Source organism: Pantherophis guttatus, chromosome 3 (genome assembly GCF_059756535.1).
Source record: "Pantherophis guttatus breed Tessera chromosome 3, ASM5975653v1, whole genome shotgun sequence".
NCBI classification, from domain to species: Eukaryota; Metazoa; Chordata; class Lepidosauria; order Squamata; family Colubridae; genus Pantherophis; species Pantherophis guttatus.
Genome location: NC_142065.1, coordinates 215,009,706 through 215,029,609, shown reverse-complemented (window position 1 = coordinate 215,029,609; position 19,904 = coordinate 215,009,706). Strand labels below are relative to the sequence as shown.

The window sequence follows — 19,904 nt, the reverse complement described above, 5'->3', positions numbered from 1 at the left end:
GCGGGTCCTTTCCCATCGGCGGCCTTAATTCCGGAGGAGCCGCTGCCGTCAGTCTCCCGGCTCTGATGCAGCGCAGAGGCTGTTCCGCAGCTGAGGAACTCTTCTGCCGTGGGAGCGCCCCAAAGGGAGCCACTCTGGCCATCACGCCAGCGCACCGATAGGGGTTTTAAAAAGAGTTTAAACAGGCCGGTCAATACGTGGTCAATCAGCCTCCGTCACTCTGACTTGGCCTGTCAGGCTGCCCTGAGTGACACCTGGGGTGCTGAAACCTCTAGCAGAGAGGGGGGAGGGAGAAGCTGGCCACACATACAGCATCAAATGCATGTTTTAAAGGCTGCAGATGAAACATTTGAAGCAACAATAAAAATGCAACAAAACCCAACCAAAAGAATTATTATTATTATTACTCATATTTCTATGCTGCCCACTCTCCGAGGACTCTGGGCGACTTACACCAAAGACAGTATACTAAATAGCATATTGCCCCCAACAATCTGGGTCCTCATTTTGCCCACCTCAGAAGGATGGAAGGCTGAGTCAACCTTGAGCGGTGAGATCTGATCCGCTGAACTAGCAGTCAGCTGAAGAAGCTGCAGTACTGCACTCTAACCACTGCGCCACCTCGGCTCTATATGGACAAACTTTCTTGGGGAGTCCAGGGGGAAAAAAAGGGCCAGGCATGTGCATGCAGGCATCCCCCCTGGGCAGTCCTCTTCTCCAACCTGGTCCTTCAGCCATACTGGCTGGGAATCATGGGCACTTGAGTCCCAATTCATCTGGCAGGCAGGCAGGTCAGTGGCGGGAGCCATGGGGAGTCTGAGCATGGGGGGCTGAATGGCAGAAGGGAAGCCATATCTGGACAGTTAATCTCATGGCTCTTTCTTCTCATACCAGCTTCAGAAACACTTTTTCCAAGTTGCAAATCTTAAAAGCAAAAGCTTTTGTGTTTTGGCAAAGCTGCGCCCTCACCTGGCCGCCTCCCAGGATGCACTGCAGGTCTCAGAGGCTCCTTTATGAGGCTTGGAGTCTTGGACCCTTGCGAGGTGGCACAGTGGGAGGGCAAGAGCTGGCAAAGAGCACCAAAATGCCAGGGGCTGGCCCACTCCTCTCAATGGTGGAGCTTCCTCTCTCTCCCTCTCTCCCTGCCCCTGTCCCTCTCTGTCTGTGTGTGTATGTGGGTGAGAGAGAGAGGGGGGGAGGAGGGAACCTCCTCACCTCCCAGGGATGGCTTCCTGGCAGCCTGCCCATAGCTGGATCATGCAACACCCCAAACAGGCCCCCTCCAAAGCTGGTCACTGCATTTGCATAAAAGTCTGGTTTAGCTGGGGTTAAACTTGGTTTTGTGGCTTAGTGTCATCTGGCACAGCAGCTTTTTGGTATATTTTGCAAATCCAGGAAATGGATTTGGTCCAACCTCAAGTTGGACCATGTCAATTATAGTTAATACGTTCATATATTTATTCATATTATACTAATATATAATACTTGAGCATTAGTACCTCTTGACATTATTAGCACCCCAAGTATGTGAAGTATTAGTACCTCCTGATGGTGTCCTTAAACCAAAGGAAGGGGTGGAAATGAGCAGTTTGGAAAAAAGAAAAGTAAAAAGCCAAGAGAAATAAAGAGTTCGGCTGGTTTTGCAAGGCACCTCGAGTAGAGTAAAGTAGAGTAGGATAGAGTAGAGTAGAGTAGGAGTAGGATGAGTAGAGTAGGAGTAGGATAGAATAGAATGCAGAATAGAGTAGGGTATAGTAGAGTAGGAGTAGGATAGAGTATAGTAGAATAGGAGTAAGATAGAGTAGGGTAGGAGTAGGATAGAATAGAATGCAGAGTAGAGTAGGAGTAGGATAGAGTAGAGTAGAATAGAATAGGAGTAGGAGTAGGTTAAAATAGAAATAGAAATAGAAATAGAAATAGAAAAGAAATTGGAAGGGAAGGGAAGGGAAGGGAAGGGAAGGGAAGAGAAGAGAAGAGAAGAGAAGAGAAGAGAAGAGAAGAGAAGAGAAGAGAAGAGAAGAGAAGAGAAGAGAAAAGAAGAAGAGAAGAAGAGGAGAAGAAGAGGACGCAGTGGGTCCAGAGGAAATCCACGGCCTTCCTTTGGCGTCCTGTCACTGAGCTGCTGCAGACGTTTTTCAAAACAGCCGTTACCCTGAAGGTGAATCTGGACGGCCCAGAATCATGATTGGTCCTTTTTATTTCTCTCGGCCATTTCCAGGGCTTGCAAATGTTTTTGTAAACGGAGCGAGAGGAGCTGAGGTTTCAGCACGTCAACCACGGGGCCCCTTTCCAAGGCTTTTCCGACCCATCCATCACCCGCAGAGGCTATTTTCAACCTCCTTATCGGGGGCTCCATCTGTCACCGGCTCCTCTGGCGTCTTCGGCTCCCACCCGGACAAGGCCATGACGTTCCCAAAGCTCAAGGGTGGCACAGGCTGCAGCCCCACCCCCCACCAGCCTGGCTTCCCCAGAGAGCATCCAAACGGTTCTGTCCCATCCCCCCCCGCTGTAAGCAGGCCTCCTGCTGGGCCACCAATGGCTAGCATGGAGTTGGCCCTGGCCCCAAAGCCATGCAGCCTGGCCATAAATGCTCCTGATGGCTGAGGAGGGGGACTCTCCCCGAATTGCAAGGTACGGCTGATGGCAGAGGCTTCCCTCACTGGACGGTTGTTAAGGCTTGTGAAGAGGACGCAGTGGGCCTCCGAGGGCTGGGCCACAATTAGATTTTACAAATAAATACAGGTAATCCTCGACTTACAAGCACAATTGAGCCCCAAATTTCTGTTGCTAAGGGAGACATTTGGTAAGTGTGTTTTTCTTCATTTTATGACCTTTCTCGCCACAATTGTTAAGTGAATCCCTGCAGTTGAGTCACACGGTCGTTAAATGAATCCGGCTTCCCCATTGACCTGGCTTGTCAGAAGGTCACAAAAGGGGATCACGTGACCCCAGGACGCTGCGACCGTCGTAAGTCCATGCCAGTTGCCAAGCATCTAACTTTGGATCACGTGACCCTGGGGAGGCTGCAATGGTCCTAAGTCTGCAAAACAGTCATAAAACACTTTTCTAGCACTGTTGTAACTTCAAGTGGTCATTAAACGAATGGTTGTAAGTCGAGGATTACTTTTAAATAAAAGGGCTGCCTCCTCTCCGTTCAATTTCTGAAATTTGCCCAGTGCTCAATTTCTGCTCTGAATTTGGGGGTGGGAGAGGGGGTGTCTGCTGGGGGAGGTGACCCCCCTCCTCTGTCTCAGACTCCCCAAGAAAGAAAAAGAAAACAGGTGTTCCATCCTGGGGGTCCGGGGGGGGGGGAGCAGGGAAAGGCAGGAGAGGGTGGCTGCAAACTCCTTTCCTCCTGTGGTCTGTTGGCCTTAAACTCTTCACGGGAAGCCCCTCCCCTCCCCCCAGGCTCAGGCACTGCTTCAAAGGGACCCACCGCCTCCCTCTTCCAAGAATCCCCCCTCCCCTCCCTGCCACTGCCCAGCCTTGCCCTCCTGGCCCTTGTGGTATTTTTAGCGGAGGGAGAAGTTCAGAGGCAAAAGGGCTTCCTCCGCCCACGTCCTTTGGAGCTCTGGGGACAGTTGCCAAGCCTTCGCCTCCTGGACGCTGTGGGGCCCCAGGGCCTCTGCCACCCTCACTCATGGCCGGAGGGTGCAGCCCCCTGAACCGCAGGTGGCCATCGGCCCATGGTACCTCCCTGCCAAATTTGTGCCGGTCCCTCTCCTACCTTTTCCTCAAGGTGCACCTTTACGGTCCTTTGAAGCTGGCAGGCGTCACTCAGAAACAACCTTTCTTGGAAACAAGCTTTCTCCACCTTGGCAACTTGAAGATATGTGGACTTCAACTCCCAGGATTCCCCAGCCAGGATTCTGGGAGTTGGTCCACACATCCTCAAGCTGCCAAGGTTCAGGAACATCGGTTTAAAACAGCAGCCCTCATCTTTTGGGCACCAGAACTGGGACCGGTTCTGTGGAGAAATCTTTCTCCGCTGACCGGAGGGGCCTTGCCTGCATCCCGCGGGTGGGGCTTTGCTTATTTGCGTGGACCAGTTTCTGGCATGCCCCAGCCCTGTGCCAGCCCACGGCCCAAGGGTTGGGCACCCCTGCTTTAAAACCCCTGATCCCCAAAGGAATGCTGGGGCTCAAGCCAATCCTTGTGCAATGTGTGTGTGTGTGTTGTTGTGTCTTCTGGCCCTCTGCTGTGGCTTGAGATCTGTGGGTCCTGCAGAGTGAGAAGAGAGCCCCAAGGGTGGCCTTTGAACAAATACAGGAGAATCTTTGTAGCTCAGGGTTGAAATGAGGGGTCCTGGATGCACTCTGAGCTAGGTTGTTTTCTTGCAGACGTTTCAGGATCCAACAAGGTAACATCATCAGTGCTAGCTGGTGACATTACCTAGCTCCGATGATGTTGCCTCATTTGGGTCATGAAATGTCTGCAAGAAAACAACTCGGCTCAGAGAGCACCAAGCCCCCCCCCCCCGGTGTTCCTACTTTCACTATTTTAGCTCCTGGCCAAATTCAGGCAAAAGGAGAAGAGAGGCCCTCTCTTTCTCCAGGTACTTGGTAACAACCCCTTCTCCTCCCCAATTCCTCAAACTCGGAAAGAAATAAGTGAAGGTTTGGCTGTTTGTACTTGAAGGGAAGATTATCTCTTGAATACTTTGCCTATAAAATGAGGAGATTTCTTCTGGATCCCAAGCAGATTGAGGGCACAGAGCAGCAGGGAAGCCCATGTAATTTTGTAGAGTTTGGGAGCCCCCAGTTTAGATTCAGAGCTCTTGTCCTTGGGAATAAATGTGGAAATTCTTTAGCGGTGATCCTGGCTCTGCTATTCAGACCCTGCAGTTCTTCAGCTGATCTCCTGCAATTCTTTGGTGGATTTTCTGTGGTTCTTCTGAGGTTCTTTTAGCTCTTGTTAATTCTTCTCCTTCGACATGTCTGTGGAGACATGTTGAAGGGGACATGTTGAAGGGAACATGTTCCCCTTCAACATGTTTCTTGGCCTCAGAGCCCCCACCCTCTTCCTGTCTTAGGAGGGGCAGGTGAGATGAAGCAGCAGCAGCAGCAGGAAAAGTATCTGGGCAGACCACGCCTGGCTCCCCCCCTCCCTGCTGGGACAGCTGTCCTTGGGCGGTGGGGGGAGGTCCACTTGCATAAAAGGGCCCTGGCTTGCTGCCTTTCCGAGAGAGTCCAGAGGGCCGGCAGGGGACCCCAACCAAGAGCAGGAGATGGGGGCATGCAGCCGGCTGAGCCCCCGCTCTGCCCCCCCGGGCCTTTCTCGGGCCCTCTCCCTGGCCCCCGCTATGGTGGCTAAGCTGAGCCCCCCCAAGGTGCAGCCTTTTGAGGCCATCCCACGCAACGGGCACAATGCCTGGCTCAACCTCTTCCAGTTCTGGAGGACCAACGCTTTCCAAAACCTCCATCACGTCATGGACAGGAACTTCCAGAACCTGGGACCCATCTACAGGTGAGCCTCTCCTCCCCCTAGAGGGAGGGGCAGATGGATCCCACTCCGGGCTTTAAGGAGTGGGTGGGATTGGCTGGGTCACCTGAGGGGGCTTGGAAGGAAGGTCCTCTACTCACTAACCCTGAGTCAGTGTGCATGTGTAATTGTGTGTGTGTGTGTGTGTGTGTGTGTGAGAGAGAGAGAGAGAGAGAGAGAGAGAGGGAGAGAAAGGGAGAGGGAGGCAGGGAGAGAGAGAGGGAAAGAGAAAGAGAGAGAGAGAAAGAGGGAGAGAGAGGGAGAGAAAGGGAGAAAGGGAGAGAAAGAAAGAAAGAAAGAAAGAAAGAAAGAAAGAAAGAAAGAAAGAAAGAAAGAAAGAAAGAAAGAGTCAGTCCTTGGTGCTCTCTGAGGTTGGGGTTTTTTTTCTTGCAGACATTTCATGACCCAAACGAGGTAACATCATCAGTAGAAGATGAAAACCCCCTCCTTTCTAGCACTGATGATGTTACTTAGCTGGGTCATGAAACGTCTGCAAGAAAACCACCAAGCTGAAAGTGCCCCCAAGAAACCCTTCACCCATTTCAACCCTGAGCTACAAAGATTTTCCTTTATTAGAGAGAAAGTCAGATCCCAGACTAGTCTTCTTCACTGTTAGGATTGTTACGTGTTATTTCACACAAAACCCCCAAAGCCCTTCCTCAGAATGACCTCCCTCTTCAGGAAACCCTCCCCAGATACAGGGGACATCTCTAAGCCATCAAGCGACCTGCCTGAAGTATTTGGTCTTGGTTTAGGACATCAGTCCAGAGGGTTGAGGAGGATGGGTGGGGAGGTTGCCATTATCTTTACCGTGGCGCAGTGGTTAGAGTGCAGGACTGCAGGTTCCTTCTGCTGACTGCCGGCTGCCTGCAATTTGGCAGTTTGAATCTCACCAGGCTCAAGGTTGACTCAGCCTTCCGTCCTTCCGAGGTGGGTAAAATGAGGACCCAGATTGTTGGGGGCAAGAGGCTGACTCCGTAAATTGCTCAGAGAGGGCTGTGAAGCACTGTGAAGCAGTATATAAGTCTAAGTTCTAGTGCTAGGAAGGAAGGAAGGAAGGAAGGAAGGAAGGAAGGAAGGAAGGAGGGAGGGAGGGAGGGAGGGAGGGAGGGAGGGAGGGAGGGAAGGAAGGAAGGAAGGAAGGAAGGAAGGGCCCTGGTGGTGCAGTGGTGGGAATGCAGAATTGCAGTCTACCTCTGCCCACGGCCAAAAGTTTGATTGGCTGGCTCTGCAAACCGCTTCGCGAGGGCTGTGAGGCACTGTGAAGTGGTCCATAAGTCGAAGGGCTCTTGCTCTCTGGGGAGAGATGCTTGAGACCAAGGCAGGGTTCAGGTCTACTGATCTGATCCAGAGATGTTGGGAAAGACCTGGCACAATCCTTTGGATTCAGAAGAGCCTCTGCCTGGCTTCTTCTCCAGTCTAGGCTCTCTGGCAGAAAAGGGAGAAGTGGCCCCGAGGCCTGGAGGCGCCTGGACTCAGATGGGGAGGGAAACGTAGGGCGAGGGGCTCCACCTCCTCTTCTTTCCTCCCAAACTTTAAATATATGCATCTCACATTGCGTTTGGGCTGGCTAGGGGAGACCTGCCCCCCTTCCCCGTACAGGTAGTCCTTGACTTACAACAGGTTGTTTAGGGACCATTCAGAGTGACCAAGGCCTTGAAAAAAGTGACTTAGGACCTCCCCCCCCCCCCCCACGGCTGTTTCAGAATCCCCTCGGTCACGTGATCAAAATTGGGACCTGTGGCAATTGGCACATATACTTCTGAACGTTGCAGTGTCCCCGGGGTCAGGCTTGTGTAGGGGGTTGGACTAGAAGACCTCCGAAGTCCCTTTCCAACTCTGTTATTCTCCCATCCCTTTTTGCGACCTTCCGGCAAGCAAAGTCAAGCGGGGGAAGCCAGATTCGCTTAACAACCGTGTGACAAACTTATCAACGGCAGCCATTCGCTTAAGAAACGTGGCAAGAAAGGTCACAAAACGGGGCCAAACTCACGGAACAAATGTTTCGCTTAGGGACGGAAAGGTTGGACTCAATTGTGGTCGTAAGTTGAGGACTGTCTGTCGGGTGTGGTAGCAGGAGAGTGGGTGAAGGCACCTGGCCCAGCTTCCCGGCAGAGCCAGGATTTGGGAATTCTTGCCCGCGTATGTCCTCCACCTGCCAGGCGCTGACCGCATCCTTCTCATAAAGGGGGGGGGAGCAGAATCCCTCCCCAGGAGGGAGATGGGTGAAAGGGGCCTTTGCAAGGCAGACACTTCAGGAGGGAGGCGGTGAAGAGGTTTCCTCAGATGTTCAGGTAGTCCTCGACTTATGACTGTAATTGGGCCCAACATTTCTGTTGCTAAGTGGGACATTTGTTCAGAGAGCTTTGATCCATTTTGCAACCTTCGTTGCCACGGTTGATGAGTGAATCACTGCTGTCATTAAGTTAGTCACACGGTTGTTAAATGAATCTGGCTTCCCCATGGACTGTGCTTGTCAAAGGCCACAATAGGGGATCACGTGACCCCCCGGGACGCTGCGACCATCATAAATCCGAGTCCATTGCCAAGGGGCTGAATTTTGATCCCGGGACCTGCAACGTTTCTAAGTGTAAAAATGGTCATAAGTCACTTTTTCCCATAAGTACTGTTGTAACTTAGAGCGGTCGCTAAATGAACTGTTGTAAGTTGAGGACTAGCTGTACAAAGACCGAGAGGATTCTTGAGTGAGAATGGACACCCCTGAATAGCAATAAAGGAGAATATTTGTAGCTCGGGGTTCAAAGGAGAGAGACATCCATCAGTGCAAAGCAACCTATTCACGGACGTTTCCTGATTTGGGTCTGGGGGTTGAGGGGGGGGAAAAGTGGGCTGGATAGGACAAGTTAGGCAGGACAGGTTTTTCAATGCCTTGCAAGCATCCTGAGGAACTTGCTGAGGGTACACAAAATAAATAATAATAATAAAAAAAAAAACAGACACAGATTCTGTGAACATGTGAAGAAGAATAAAGAAAGAGCTGGTTCTAAGAGAGGCTCCAGGAAAAGCCGTTTGATGGGAGATGAAGGCCTGGATGGGTCTCAAAGAGCAGAACGGAGGAAGAGAGTTTGAGTGACCCGGGTTTTCTCAGCCTTGGCACCCTGAAGATGGGGGGACTTTGACTCCCAGAATTCCCCAGCCAGCAAGGGGCAGAGAAGAGCAAGAAAGAGGATTAGGGGATTGGAGGCTGTGGAAACATCATAGGTTTTCGTATGAACGTATGAAAAACAGTTGCAGGAAGTGGGCATGTCTAATTTAATGAAAAGAAGGACCAGGGGTGGCACGATAGCAGAATTCCAGCATCTGAGGGGCTGCCCCAAAGAAGAGGAGAGGGTCAACCTCTTCTCCAAAGCGCCTGAGGGCAGGAGAAGAAGCAACAGAGGGAATTAATTAATTATCAAGGAGAGAAGCAACCTGGAATTAAGGAGAAACTTCCTGACAGGGAGCTCAATTAACAGGTGGAACAGCTTGCCACCAGAAGTTGTGGGAACTCAATAGAGATTTTAAAGAAGAGACTGGACAACCCATGGGCTGGAATGGTGGAGGGTCTCTTATTCAGTCAGGGGGTTGGACTAAATGACCTCCAAGGTCTCTTTCAACTCAGTTGTTCCATATTCTAGTGTTCCCTCTGCTGTCTGGCCTTGGGGCAGAATAGTGTAACACCGAGGCTGTGGGTCTCCAGCTCTTCTCCTAGGTTGGTAAAGCAGCTCAGCTGGCTGGCTTGAGATGTCCCCACCCCATGGTCTTCACCCTGGGGGTCATGAGTGGGGAGAGTCCCCGCAGGGCCGTGAGCCTTGGCGTGGCCTTCTCTGCTGCATCACTCCACGGAAGCCCCCCCCCCAATTCACCCTCGGGACCAGTGTTTCTCCACCTCAGTCAGTAGGAGTGGAGGGATGGAGGGAGGGTCCAGCAAGCCTCAGCCTCTGCCCTGCTGGGTCGTCTCCATATCCCGTTGCTGGAAGAGGGGTGACCCACTGGGGTGTACCATCCCCACCTCAGGCTTGGAGGAGCTGTGGAGCCCTCGCCTTCTGGGATCTGGCCGTCTGAATGAACAGAACAAGCTTAGACTCCGGTCAGACTGAGTTCCTCTTGGTCCAGTTGTCAAACTGGACCGGGGAATTGTGGTTTTTCTTCTGGATCACAGAGTTGGAAGGGACCTTGGAGGTCATCCAGTCCAACCCCCTGCTCAAACAGGAGATTCTATGCCATTCCAGACAAATGGCTATCCACTCCAGTCTCTTCTTAAAGACCCTCAGTGTTGGAGCACCCACAACTTCTGGTGGCAAGCTGTTCCGCTGGTTAATTGTCCTCACTGTGAGGAAGTTTCTCCTTAATTCCTGGTTGCTTCTCTCCTTGGTTAGTTTCCACCCATTGCTTCTTGTCCTGCCCTCAGGGGCTTTGGAGAATAGCTTGACCCCCTCTTCTTTGGGGCAGCCCCTCAAATATTGAAAGATGCTATCATGTCACCCCTGGTCCTTTTCTTCCCTCCGTTGCTCTGGAATGCCCCTGGCCCTTTAGCTTTGCAGAAGGCACTCAAGGCAACACTGATGCAGTAGGCATGGGGTGTGTGTGTGTGTGTGTGTGTGTGTGTGTGTGTGTGTGTGTGGTTAAGTGGTTTGTTGTAGTCTATATTATTACATAGACCAGGCTACTCAACTACTTAAATTGAATTTGGCTGTAATAGCAGAATCTTGCCAGTCTGCTCGCTCTTTCTTTCTTTCTTTCTTTCTTTCTTTCTTTCTTTCTTTCTTTCTTTCTTTCTTTCTTTCTTTTTCTTTCTTTCTTTCTTTCTTTCTTCTTTCTTTCTTTCTTTCTTTCTTTTTCTTTCTTTCTTTCTTTCTTTCTCTCTCTCTCTCTCTCTCTCTCTCTCTCTTTCTTTCTTTCTCTCCCCCTCCCCCCTCCTTTCAGGTTCTCTGCTCTGATCCCAGAAGCGCAGAGCAGGTGGGCCGTTCTCTCCAAGACCGGATTCTGTTGCTTTGGCAGGGAGACGGTGGGCAGCCATGACAGCGTCAATGTCTTCCTACCACAAGATGCCGCCCAGCTCTTCCAGACAGAGGGGATTTTTCCACGCCGGATGGGCATCGATTCGTGGCTGGCCCACCGCACCCTGAGGAACCACAAATGCGGCGTCTTCCTATTGTAAGTTAGGGCCCGGCATTCAGATGATGTCACTGCAGGGCGCCTTCTCCCAAACTGAGGCCTCTATGACCCTCTCCGGCCGCCAGGACAGCTGCTGTGCCGGCCAGAAGCCCTGGCAGAGCACAGCAGGTTGGGAAAGGAAGGTGCACCTCCTGCTTTGAACCTGGGCAGTCCTGCTCCAGCTGTTTCCAGGAAACTATCCAAATGAGCAGCCGATGGCTTATGGAAGTCTTATCTGGGCAGAGCTCAACCTCCTTTGTGGGGGTCTCTAGAAGGAGACGGAGAACCCACAACTACAGACAGAAGCGTTTCAGCACTGGGCCACCTGCCCTTTGTCCCAAAATACGGGGCACAGATGGTGGCATAACGAACCCCTGATCCAGAAGCACAAGGGGCCTCTCTTTTGTTACGGGCATGTCCTGGTAGAAGGTCTTCTTTACCTGAGGAAGGTTGCTGTCCCCAGATACGGGAAGACTTTTTCAGCCCAAGGCCCAGCTTCCTTCACCATCCTGAAACTCCCCTTCCTTCATGGAAAGTGGACCTTGGGCTGAAAAGGTCTTCCCATATGTGGGGGCAGCAACTTTCTGGGAATAATGTCTGTGGCGATTCTCCACCATCCAGGTCACGGCTGTCCCCAAGGTGCTTTTTCAAGAGGCAACTGGTTTTTCTTTGAAGACGTTTCACTTCTCACCCAAGAAGCTTCTTCAGCTCTGACTGGATGGTGGGGGACGGAAGGATTGATACGCCTTGCAGACCGCTGGCCATTGGCCTCCTTTTAGAGGGCTGTTGAGGCCACTTGGGGGTTTACCTGTCCCCTGAGGGTCACCTGAGTGGTGCAAATGGGTGTGGAGCCTTCTTGGAACTGCTGAAAGGACCGTGTTGTAGATTGGAGACAGATGAGGTCATATCCCTCCCCCTCTGTTGACAGATCTGTTGATCTGCTGCTCAGTTTGGAGATAGATGGCCTCTTGGACCCTCTTTCAAAGCAGAGGTCCTCTCTGTCCAAAATGTGGGCTTTGCTGTCTTCAGAATTACGGCCTTTGTCTTTGAAATGCAGAGGGACGGCCGAATCTTGTCCTGATGGGTTTGTTCTCCTACTTCTTGCAGTAATGATGACATGGATGGATGATTCATGGAGGGAGGGGTCTGAAGGGGCTTGAGTGGAAAGGGGGAAGGGTCTGGATTGGGGAGGGCTATTAGGCAGAGACAAGGGGGGCTCCTGCAATGGACAGGGGCACGGAGGTCTTCCATTGAGGAAAGCTGGGAGCCGCAGGTCACACTCCCTGGCCAGGCCTCACCTGTGGGGGTGACCTTCTTTTGCAGGAACGGGGAAGAGTGGCGCTCCGACCGGCTCATCCTCAACAAGGAAGTGATCAGCCCTGCCGGCACCCGGAAGTTCCTGCCCTTCCTCAACACGGTGGCTGAGGACTTTGTGGCTTTCATGCACCGGCAGGTCAGGAAGAACACCCGAGGCTCCCTGACCGTTGACCTTTACCACGATCTCTTCCGCTTCACGCTGGAAGGTACCAGCAGGCCTTTCAAGAGGGCCCCACCCCAGCATGCTCTCCCTCACTTCCGCATGCTCCCCTCCCCACCCCTGTACATCTTTTGAGGTCTGGCAGGTCTTCTTCTGGGGGCTTCCTCTGAAAGCCTGGCTGGCCTCCTTCCTTAGGCAGGCTATGCGTTGCTTGGAAGGGGACGGGAAAAGGACCCCAAGGGGCCCCTGGCTCTTCCAGCAGGGGAAGGGCCCAAAACTGGTAGAGAAACAGGCAGTCGCAAGAACTGTGAGGTTCCTACTTCACTCACCACCCACTGAGGGCCAAACTTTGCAGGATCATCTCTATACATCGGGCCATTGAAGCTACTTAACCAATTCAGTTAAACCTCCTACAGCTCCATTCACCTAACCAGCTGGTTAGTCTTAACCTTGTGACTCAGACAGTGGCTCAGTCTTATAAGGGAAACCTTGGTTTAGAGCAAGTGTGTCCAATGGTGGCAACTTTTAAGACATGTGGACTTCAACTCCCAGAGTACCCCAGCCAATTGCGCTCCATATGTAAGGGTCCCTCCCTTTGCCAAAGGGGTCTGTCTGTCCGCCCCATGTTGCCTTTCCTTTAGGATGAGGGCGTCCAATCTTGGCAACTTATAAGACCTGTGGACTTCAACTCCTAGAATTCCCAGCCAGCCAGGCAGCTTAGTTGCCTAGGGAATTCTGGGAGTTAAAGTCCACAAGTCTTAAAAGTGGCCGAGGTTGAACACTCCTGGTTTTAAAAGTTTCAGAGGATTGTGCAAATCCAGAAAAACCAATTAACTCAGTTACTAAGTTAAACCCCGGTCCTAATTTACAAGGCTAATTAGCCATTTCAAGAGCGTGAAGTGGAAGTTGAGGCCTGCCATATCTGGAGAACATCAAAGTGGAGAAGGCTGATGGGTGAATTGGCCGGTGACACACCTGTCCAGGTATCGGGCATCATTCTGATCTCTTGTACTGCATGAGAGTTCCAGAAGGGTCAACATGGCCCAAATAAGCATCCTAGCCCTGGGCATGGGGGTGATTGCCCTTCTTTCTCTGGCTGGGCCCTGCTGGTTGACCTTGTGACCCTCCACCCAACAGCCAGCAGCTACGCCTTGTATGGGGAGCGCCTGGGTCTTCTGGAGGAGAGTCCCAAGCCCGAGTCCCAGCAGTTCATCAGCGCTGTGGAGACCATGCTGCAGACCACGCTGCCTCTGCTCTTCATCCCGCCAGGCGTGATGCGTTGGGCGAACAACCGGCTCTGGCAGGAGCACCTGAAGGCCTGGGATACCATCTTCAGCCATGGTCAGCCTTGGAGGAGCCGGGCAGCTCACTTCCAACCTGGAAGGGGTCCTTGGTGCTCTCTGAGCTTGGTGGTTTTCTTGCAGATGTTTCATGACCCAAATTAGGTAGCATCCCCAGTGCTCAGGGTGTATCAGGAGGTCCAGCACTTCTCCTTGCTGGGGAAGATGTGGAGCTTGGCCTGGGAGGTTGTCGAGTGGGATATGTGGCCCCCTTGCGCTCCCTTGCCTCCTGTAAACTGCTTTGGGGCCCAGCCCCTGTTCTGCATGGCATCCCACTTCCACTCAGAGTCCCCGTGTCCTGGGTGGTGGGAACCACATCGAGCAGGGCCTGGGTCTCGGGGGGGGGGCTGCTCACAGTGATTCCCCTCCTTGGGTCATCTCTTCCAGCTGACAAATGCATCCAGAACATCTATCAGGAGTTCTGCCTGGGGAAACCCCGCAAGTATTCGGGCATCATGGCGGAGTTGCTGGTCCAGGCTGAGCTGCCTCTCGACTCCATCAAGGCCAACGTCACCGAGTTAACAGCTGGGGGTGTGGACACGGTGAGTGTGCCTCTGGGAGACGCACCAGTTATCCCTAAGGAAGCACAAGGATGCCGGGTGAAGCTATGAGACACACAGGCTATCCCTTGAGCTCTTGGCCTGCCCGTGCTGGGGGTGGGGAATCTCTAGGAATGGAGGGGGACAGCCGCCTGAGCTCCCCCAGTTTTTATCTTTAGTGTGGGATCTTCCACTCCATTCTTGGGCTGATTCGCAACACAACTTTGCTCGCAGCTGAGAACAATTATTTGTGATGCAGCTTCTGCTGGTTGTAATAAAACCATTCAGTCTTTAAACTGGTTTCTAATGCCAGCCTCCCCGAAAGTTCTTAAGCCACCAAGCTCAAGAAAAAGGCTGGCCAAGAGTGCAGAGGTTGCCATGTTCCCCAGGAGCTGCTTTCTGAAGTTGGGCATAGATGCCCCAGGCACCGGGAAAAGGGTTCAAAAGGTCTTCGGAAAGGTTGCTTGTCTGAGTGGCTCTGTAGGGTACGGAACATCCCTGAAGTGACAATTGGCCTCAGGAAAAGCCAGGAGGGCGATTATTTCTTCATTTGGCGAATGATGAGAACATGACAGAAGAGAAGTAAACACATGCCCACAACCCAAGTAATCATATCCAAAACCTAGATGGGGATTCTGGCAGTGGCATCCTCATAACTGGATGTCCAGATCAGCTATCCAGGCGATCTCGCCTCTGGCCTTGCTTTGTGCAGGTCTTCTAGGGAACCAGAGGGTTCATGATGTGGGCAACCTTGCACAATACGTTCAATAGTTTGCATACGAGCACCACAATTGCAAAAAGTGGAATCCTTGCACGTCGACTGAGGAGAGGGCAACGGCACTCCTTCCAGTGTCACACCTAATTTTGTTCAGTTTCATCCAGGCAGAGAGAGGCAGGTCCAAACCAGGTTCCAGCTGAGGGTAATAACATTGGCTTAAAAGTTGAAAGGCAGGTCACCACAGGACAGTATGGGGTTGGTTGTTCCTGCGTGAGATTCTGAACAATTTCTCCCTCTCCTCTCTCCTTCCCTGCCCTCCTCTCCTCTCCCTTGCCTCATCCATCCATCCATCCATCCATCCATCCACCCCCTCCTGGCCCCCTCCCCGTCTCCCCCGCAGACAGCCATGCCCCTGCTCTTCACCCTCTTTGAGCTGGCCCGCAACCCCCAGGTCCAGACGGCCATCCGGGAGGAGATCAGGGAAGCCCAGGCGCAGGGATCCAAGGAGCTCTCCAAGGTGCTGAACGCGTTGCCGCTGCTCAAGGGGGCCCTGAAGGAAACGCTGAGGTAAAGGGGGGGCAGTGGGCGGGGTTGGGGTTCAGAAACATGGGTTTCTGAATGCCTATGGGGAGCAGCCCTGGTTAAGGTGGTGGCCTAGAAACCAGGAGACTCTGAGTTCTAGTCCCGCCTTAGGCACATGCGCCAACTGGGTGAATTTGAGCCCATCGTCAGGTGATGGTGAGTTCTAGTCTTGCCTTTAGGCATTAAAGCCAGCTGAATGACTTTGGGCTAGTAGTCACTCTGTTTCAGCCCAACCCACCTCACAGGGTTGTTGTGGGGAGAATAAGGGGAGGAAGGAATATTGTATACTTTCACCACCTTAAATTATTTACAGTATAAAATAGTGGCCGTATAAAAATCTAGTAAGAACAATTAACGGTGAGAAATGACCACCTTCCTCCAAGTATGAAGCACTTTTGGATGTGGCTTTGAGCCTTGGCTCCCCTCAACTATATGGCCAATGTTTTTTCAGGATTGGGTTGCTCGTCTCTTTTTCCTGGGGGTGAGAGAGGGGGGCTGCCCAAGGTCAGCCAGCTGTCTCCATGCCTAAGGCAGAACTAGAATTCACAGCCTCCTGGTTTCTGGCCTGCTGCTTTTAACCGCAACCTCCATCATCGGAGCTTTGAAACCACCAGGAAAAGAGACGTCGACCGTCTCCACGCGGGAGAGCTGAGGGGAAGCAACGGCCACCCTTTCCCCCCCCTTCTTCTCTTCCAGGCTCTACCCTGTGGGCATTACCATCCAGCGCTACCCTCTGCGAGACGTGGTGCTCCAGAACTATTGCGTGCCGGCTGGTGTAAGTGCTCGGTGGCCAAAGGGCCTGTGTGTCCCCTCGCTGCCCCCTCCCCAAGCGGGGGCTGACACATCCCTCGCTTGACCTGACAGATTCCTGCCATTCTGCAGAGCCTCTCGCTCACTCAGGGCTGCCAACTGGAGCCCAGGATTTGCCTGCCAAAGGTCCGAGGTTCAAACGCCTGTAAAAGCCACTTCTAGGGAGCAGGAGACCCCATCTGACCCCCCCACGTCCCTCCCCCCGTCTTTTGGCTCTCCATGGCCTTTTCATGGATGACGCTTGTGGGAGGCCGGCTCCTCTTCAGGCTGCTCTTCCTTTCCCCTCTTCTGGTTACCATCAGTGGCTGCAAGTAGTCCTCGACTTACAACAGCTCATTTAGTAACCATTCATAGTTACAGCAGCACTTTAAAAAGTGACTTAGGGCCATTTTTGACCTCATCCCCAGGGTCACGTGATCAGGATTCAGACGCTTGGGAACTGACTCATAGATGCGACGGTTACAGTGTCCCGGGGTCATGGAATCCCCTTTTTATGACCGTTGCAGCATCAGACCCTTGGCAACTGGCTCATACCTATGACGGTTGCTGTGTCCTGGGGTCACATGATCCCTGTTTGCGACCTTCTGACAAGCCAGGTCCAGATTCACTTAACAACCACGTGACTGCTTAACAACTGTGGCAAGAAAGGCTGTACAATGGGGCCAAACTCACTTAACAAATGTTTCGCTTGGCGACAGAAATTTTGGGCTCAATTGTAGTCGTCCATGGAGACATTTTGGGCTCAATGGTGGTCGTAAGTGTCACGAGATGTAGACTGGTGGTGAAGAATTGGCTCTAAAGATCCAAAATCACGGGGGGCTTGGGACCGATGGAGGTTGGGGTGCAACGGGAGAGCCCCGGGAGCTGCATGGCAGGAGGGCCACCGGCTGCTCCCTCAGGAGTGCCTCCTTTCCTGCCCCCAGACTCTGTGCCAGGTGGGGCTCTACTCCATGGGCCGGAGCCCGGCGGTCTTCGCGGAGCCTGAGCAGTACAAACCCTCCCGCTGGCTGGGCAAGGAGGACAACAGCTTCAAGGCGCTGGCTTTTGGTTTCGGCTCACGCCAGTGCATCGGCCGGAGGCTGGCAGAGGCCGAAATGGCGCTCTTCCTCATGCACGTGAGTCCCGCTGGGCGGAGGGGGAGGCGGGGCGCCCAGACATCTGACTGCTCCGCCTAGGGTAGTCCTCGACTTCCTTTCGTGACCCCGCGAAGTCACTACGGCCCTGAGAAAAGGGACTGTGGGACCGTTTTTCACACTTACGACCTCATCCTCACGGTCCCCTAATCAAAATTCAAATGCTTGGCTACTGACTCATATTATGATGGTCACCGTGTCCCGGGGGTCACGCGATCCCCTTTTGTGACCTGATAAGCAAAGTCAATGGGGAAGCCAGATTCGCTTAACGACCGGGTTACTAACTTCACCAGTGCGGTGATTCACTTCACAAATGTGGCAAAAAGGTCGTAAAAGGGAGCAAAACTCACTTAACAACTGTCTTGCTTAGCAACGGAAATGTTGGGCGACCGTGGTCATATGTTGAGGACTACCTGTAGAATGGGGCCAGGACGTATGCTTTGCTAGATGGCCAGTGAGCCGACTTGGGGATTATGGGGAGTAGAGCCCATTGAATGCAAAGGGCTGGGTGTGCGCAGGGGGTGGCAGGGAAGGGCCCCGATGGGCCAAGGGCCCTTCTTGGGGGTCTCTTCTCCTCATGGCCATTGTGGGGCTCTTTCAGATCTTGAAGAACTTCAAGATTGACACCGTCTCCAAGGAGGACATCCGGACCATCTACAGCTTCATTCTGAAGCCGGAGAAACCCCCTCGGCTCACCTTCCGCCCCATTGACTAGGGGGGTCTCCAGGCGGGGTCGTCCTGCCCACCAGCTCTGCCCTACATTCTGCAGATGGTGAGGGGGGAGGAGGGGCAGGCCCAATTCTCAAAGACCAGGAGGGCTCCCAGTTCACACAGCTGCCTCCTGACAGCAAACTCCACACTCCTTACTACCCTGATGAGGTTACCTAGATGGGTCATGAGACGTCTGCAAGAAAATCAAGCTCAGAGCACCAAGGACCCCTCATGTCAACCCTGATTCCCCTTTATTGATTCAGTTTCCTCTCCCAGTTCCTTCATTCTGCCCTCCCCTCACCACGCTGTCCTGGGGGGGCAGCAAAATAAGCCCCTCCCCATTTGCAATTAGTGAGGGGGGGGCAGAAGAGGGAGGCCTCCTGCAAACATCAAAGCAGCATCCAGAATCTGTGAGGGAGAAGGGCGATTTCTAAATGGGATCAATGAATAAATAAATCTTCTCTCCGCTTTTTAGTTTGACTTTTCTGAGGGTTTTTTTCTCAGTTTATGTATGCAAGCTGGCCCAAAGGATCGAAGGACCTTCTGTTGGGAATCGAGCAAAAATAAATATACATGGTGCAGATGTTCTGTGATTGACAGGCTTCTCTCAGGTGTAACCTCAGAGGAGCTAAGGCCCACCTGCCCCCAACCCCAGTTCAGTCCAGGGAGGGATCCAGCTTTAGAAAAATGCTTCCCTCATTCTCAGGAGACGATTGACGTACCCTTTCCTGGAAAATCTCTCTCAACAAGGGATTAAAAATGCAACTCGTGGCCTCCTGGAGTTGTGTGTGTGTGTGTCCATTGCTGGAGGTTTTCCAGCGAAGATTGAAGAGCCACAGGCCTGAAATGCTTCGAGGAGGCCTGCCCTGATCTGGGGTTAGACTAGACGACCTCCAAGGTCCCTTCCAGTCCTAGATTTCTAGGACTTCATGATTCCTTCACATAAATACACAACAAAAGAACTACAGATTGTCGTACAGGGAGTCCTGCACTTACAACAGTTCATTTAGTGACCATTCGAAGTTACAACACCACTGAAAAAAGGAACTTATGACTGTATTTCACACTTACGACCGTTGCAGTTGTATGTCTGTATCTCTCTCTCTCTCTCTCTCAATATTGAACACAAATACAAATACCCTGTTTCCCTGAAAATAAGACCCCCCCCCAGATAATAAGCCCAATCGGGTTTTATTACAAGACAGGGTCTTATTTTGGGGGAAACACGGTAGAAATAGAAACTCCCTTCCGAGGGCAGAGGTTCCACTTCTCAGACAGGCTGCCAAAGGCTTCCATGCAAGAACTTGCTCTGGTTGCAAAAGTGACCACAAATGCCAAGCGGGAAGCGGCCGAGAAGGAAAGGAGCCCTTTGCCTCCCTTCCCCTTTGACCCCCTTCTCAGTGGGGTCCAGGGAAGGCCCTCAAACCCCGCTCTCCGGCCTCCCTTTCGACTCCAGATAAGGGCAGGCTGGTCCCAAAACAACCTCCGGCAGCAGACAAACAAACCTCTTTGCAGGTGGTCCTTGACTTACAACACTTCATTTAGTGACCGTTCAAAGTTACATCACTGAAAAAAGTGACCTACGACCAGTTTTCACACTTACGGCCATTGCAGCCTCCCCTTGGTCACGTGATCAAAATTCAGACCCTTGGCAACTGACTCATACTTATGACGGTTTCAGTGTCCTGGAGTGATACGTGATCCCCTCTTACAACCTTCTGACATGGAAAGTCAACTGGGAAGCCAGATTCACTCAACAACCGTGGTACCAACTGGACAACTGGAGTGATTCACTTAACAACGGTGGCAAGAAAGGTCATAAAATGGGGCAAAATTCACTTAAATGCCTCACTTAGCAACGTAAATTTTGGACTCCATTGTGATTGTAAGTCGAGGGCTACCTGTATTTGCTGTTAAGAGACCTTCCTTCCCCAAATCCACCTGAATCCCAAAGGG

General features: G+C 52.3%; 1 protein-coding gene across 1 annotated transcript; it reads left to right on the top strand.

The window, feature by feature from the left end:
* Positions 1–5,178: 5,178 nt before the first annotated feature.
* Positions 5,179–18,422, top strand: LOC117666942 (cytochrome P450 11B, mitochondrial-like). Its single transcript, XM_034420025.3, has 9 exons — positions 5,179–5,466; positions 10,483–10,638; positions 11,962–12,161; positions 13,253–13,456; positions 13,843–13,997; positions 15,113–15,279; positions 15,991–16,069; positions 17,028–17,219; positions 17,839–18,422. Exons 1-9 carry the CDS (start codon positions 5,228–5,230, stop codon positions 17,950–17,952), a joined length of 1,506 nt encoding a protein of 501 aa, XP_034275916.1. The 5' UTR covers positions 5,179–5,227; the 3' UTR covers positions 17,953–18,422.
* The last annotated feature ends 1,482 nt before the right edge of the window (positions 18,423–19,904 follow it).

What these genes read in the sequence shown, in the direction of transcription:
- LOC117666942 (XM_034420025.3), top strand. Translation starts at nt 5,228, where the DNA reads ATGGGGGCATGCAGCCGGCTGAGCCCCCGCTCTGCCCCCCCGGGCCTT. An exon ending in AACCTGGGACCCATCTACAG is followed by an intron (nt 5,467 to 10,482) that starts GTGAGCCTCTCC and finishes TTGCTTTGGCAG; the next exon opens with GGAGACGGTGGGCAGCCATG. An exon ending in TGGCGCTCTTCCTCATGCAC is followed by an intron (nt 17,220 to 17,838) that starts GTGAGTCCCGCT and finishes GGGCTCTTTCAG; the next exon opens with ATCTTGAAGAACTTCAAGAT.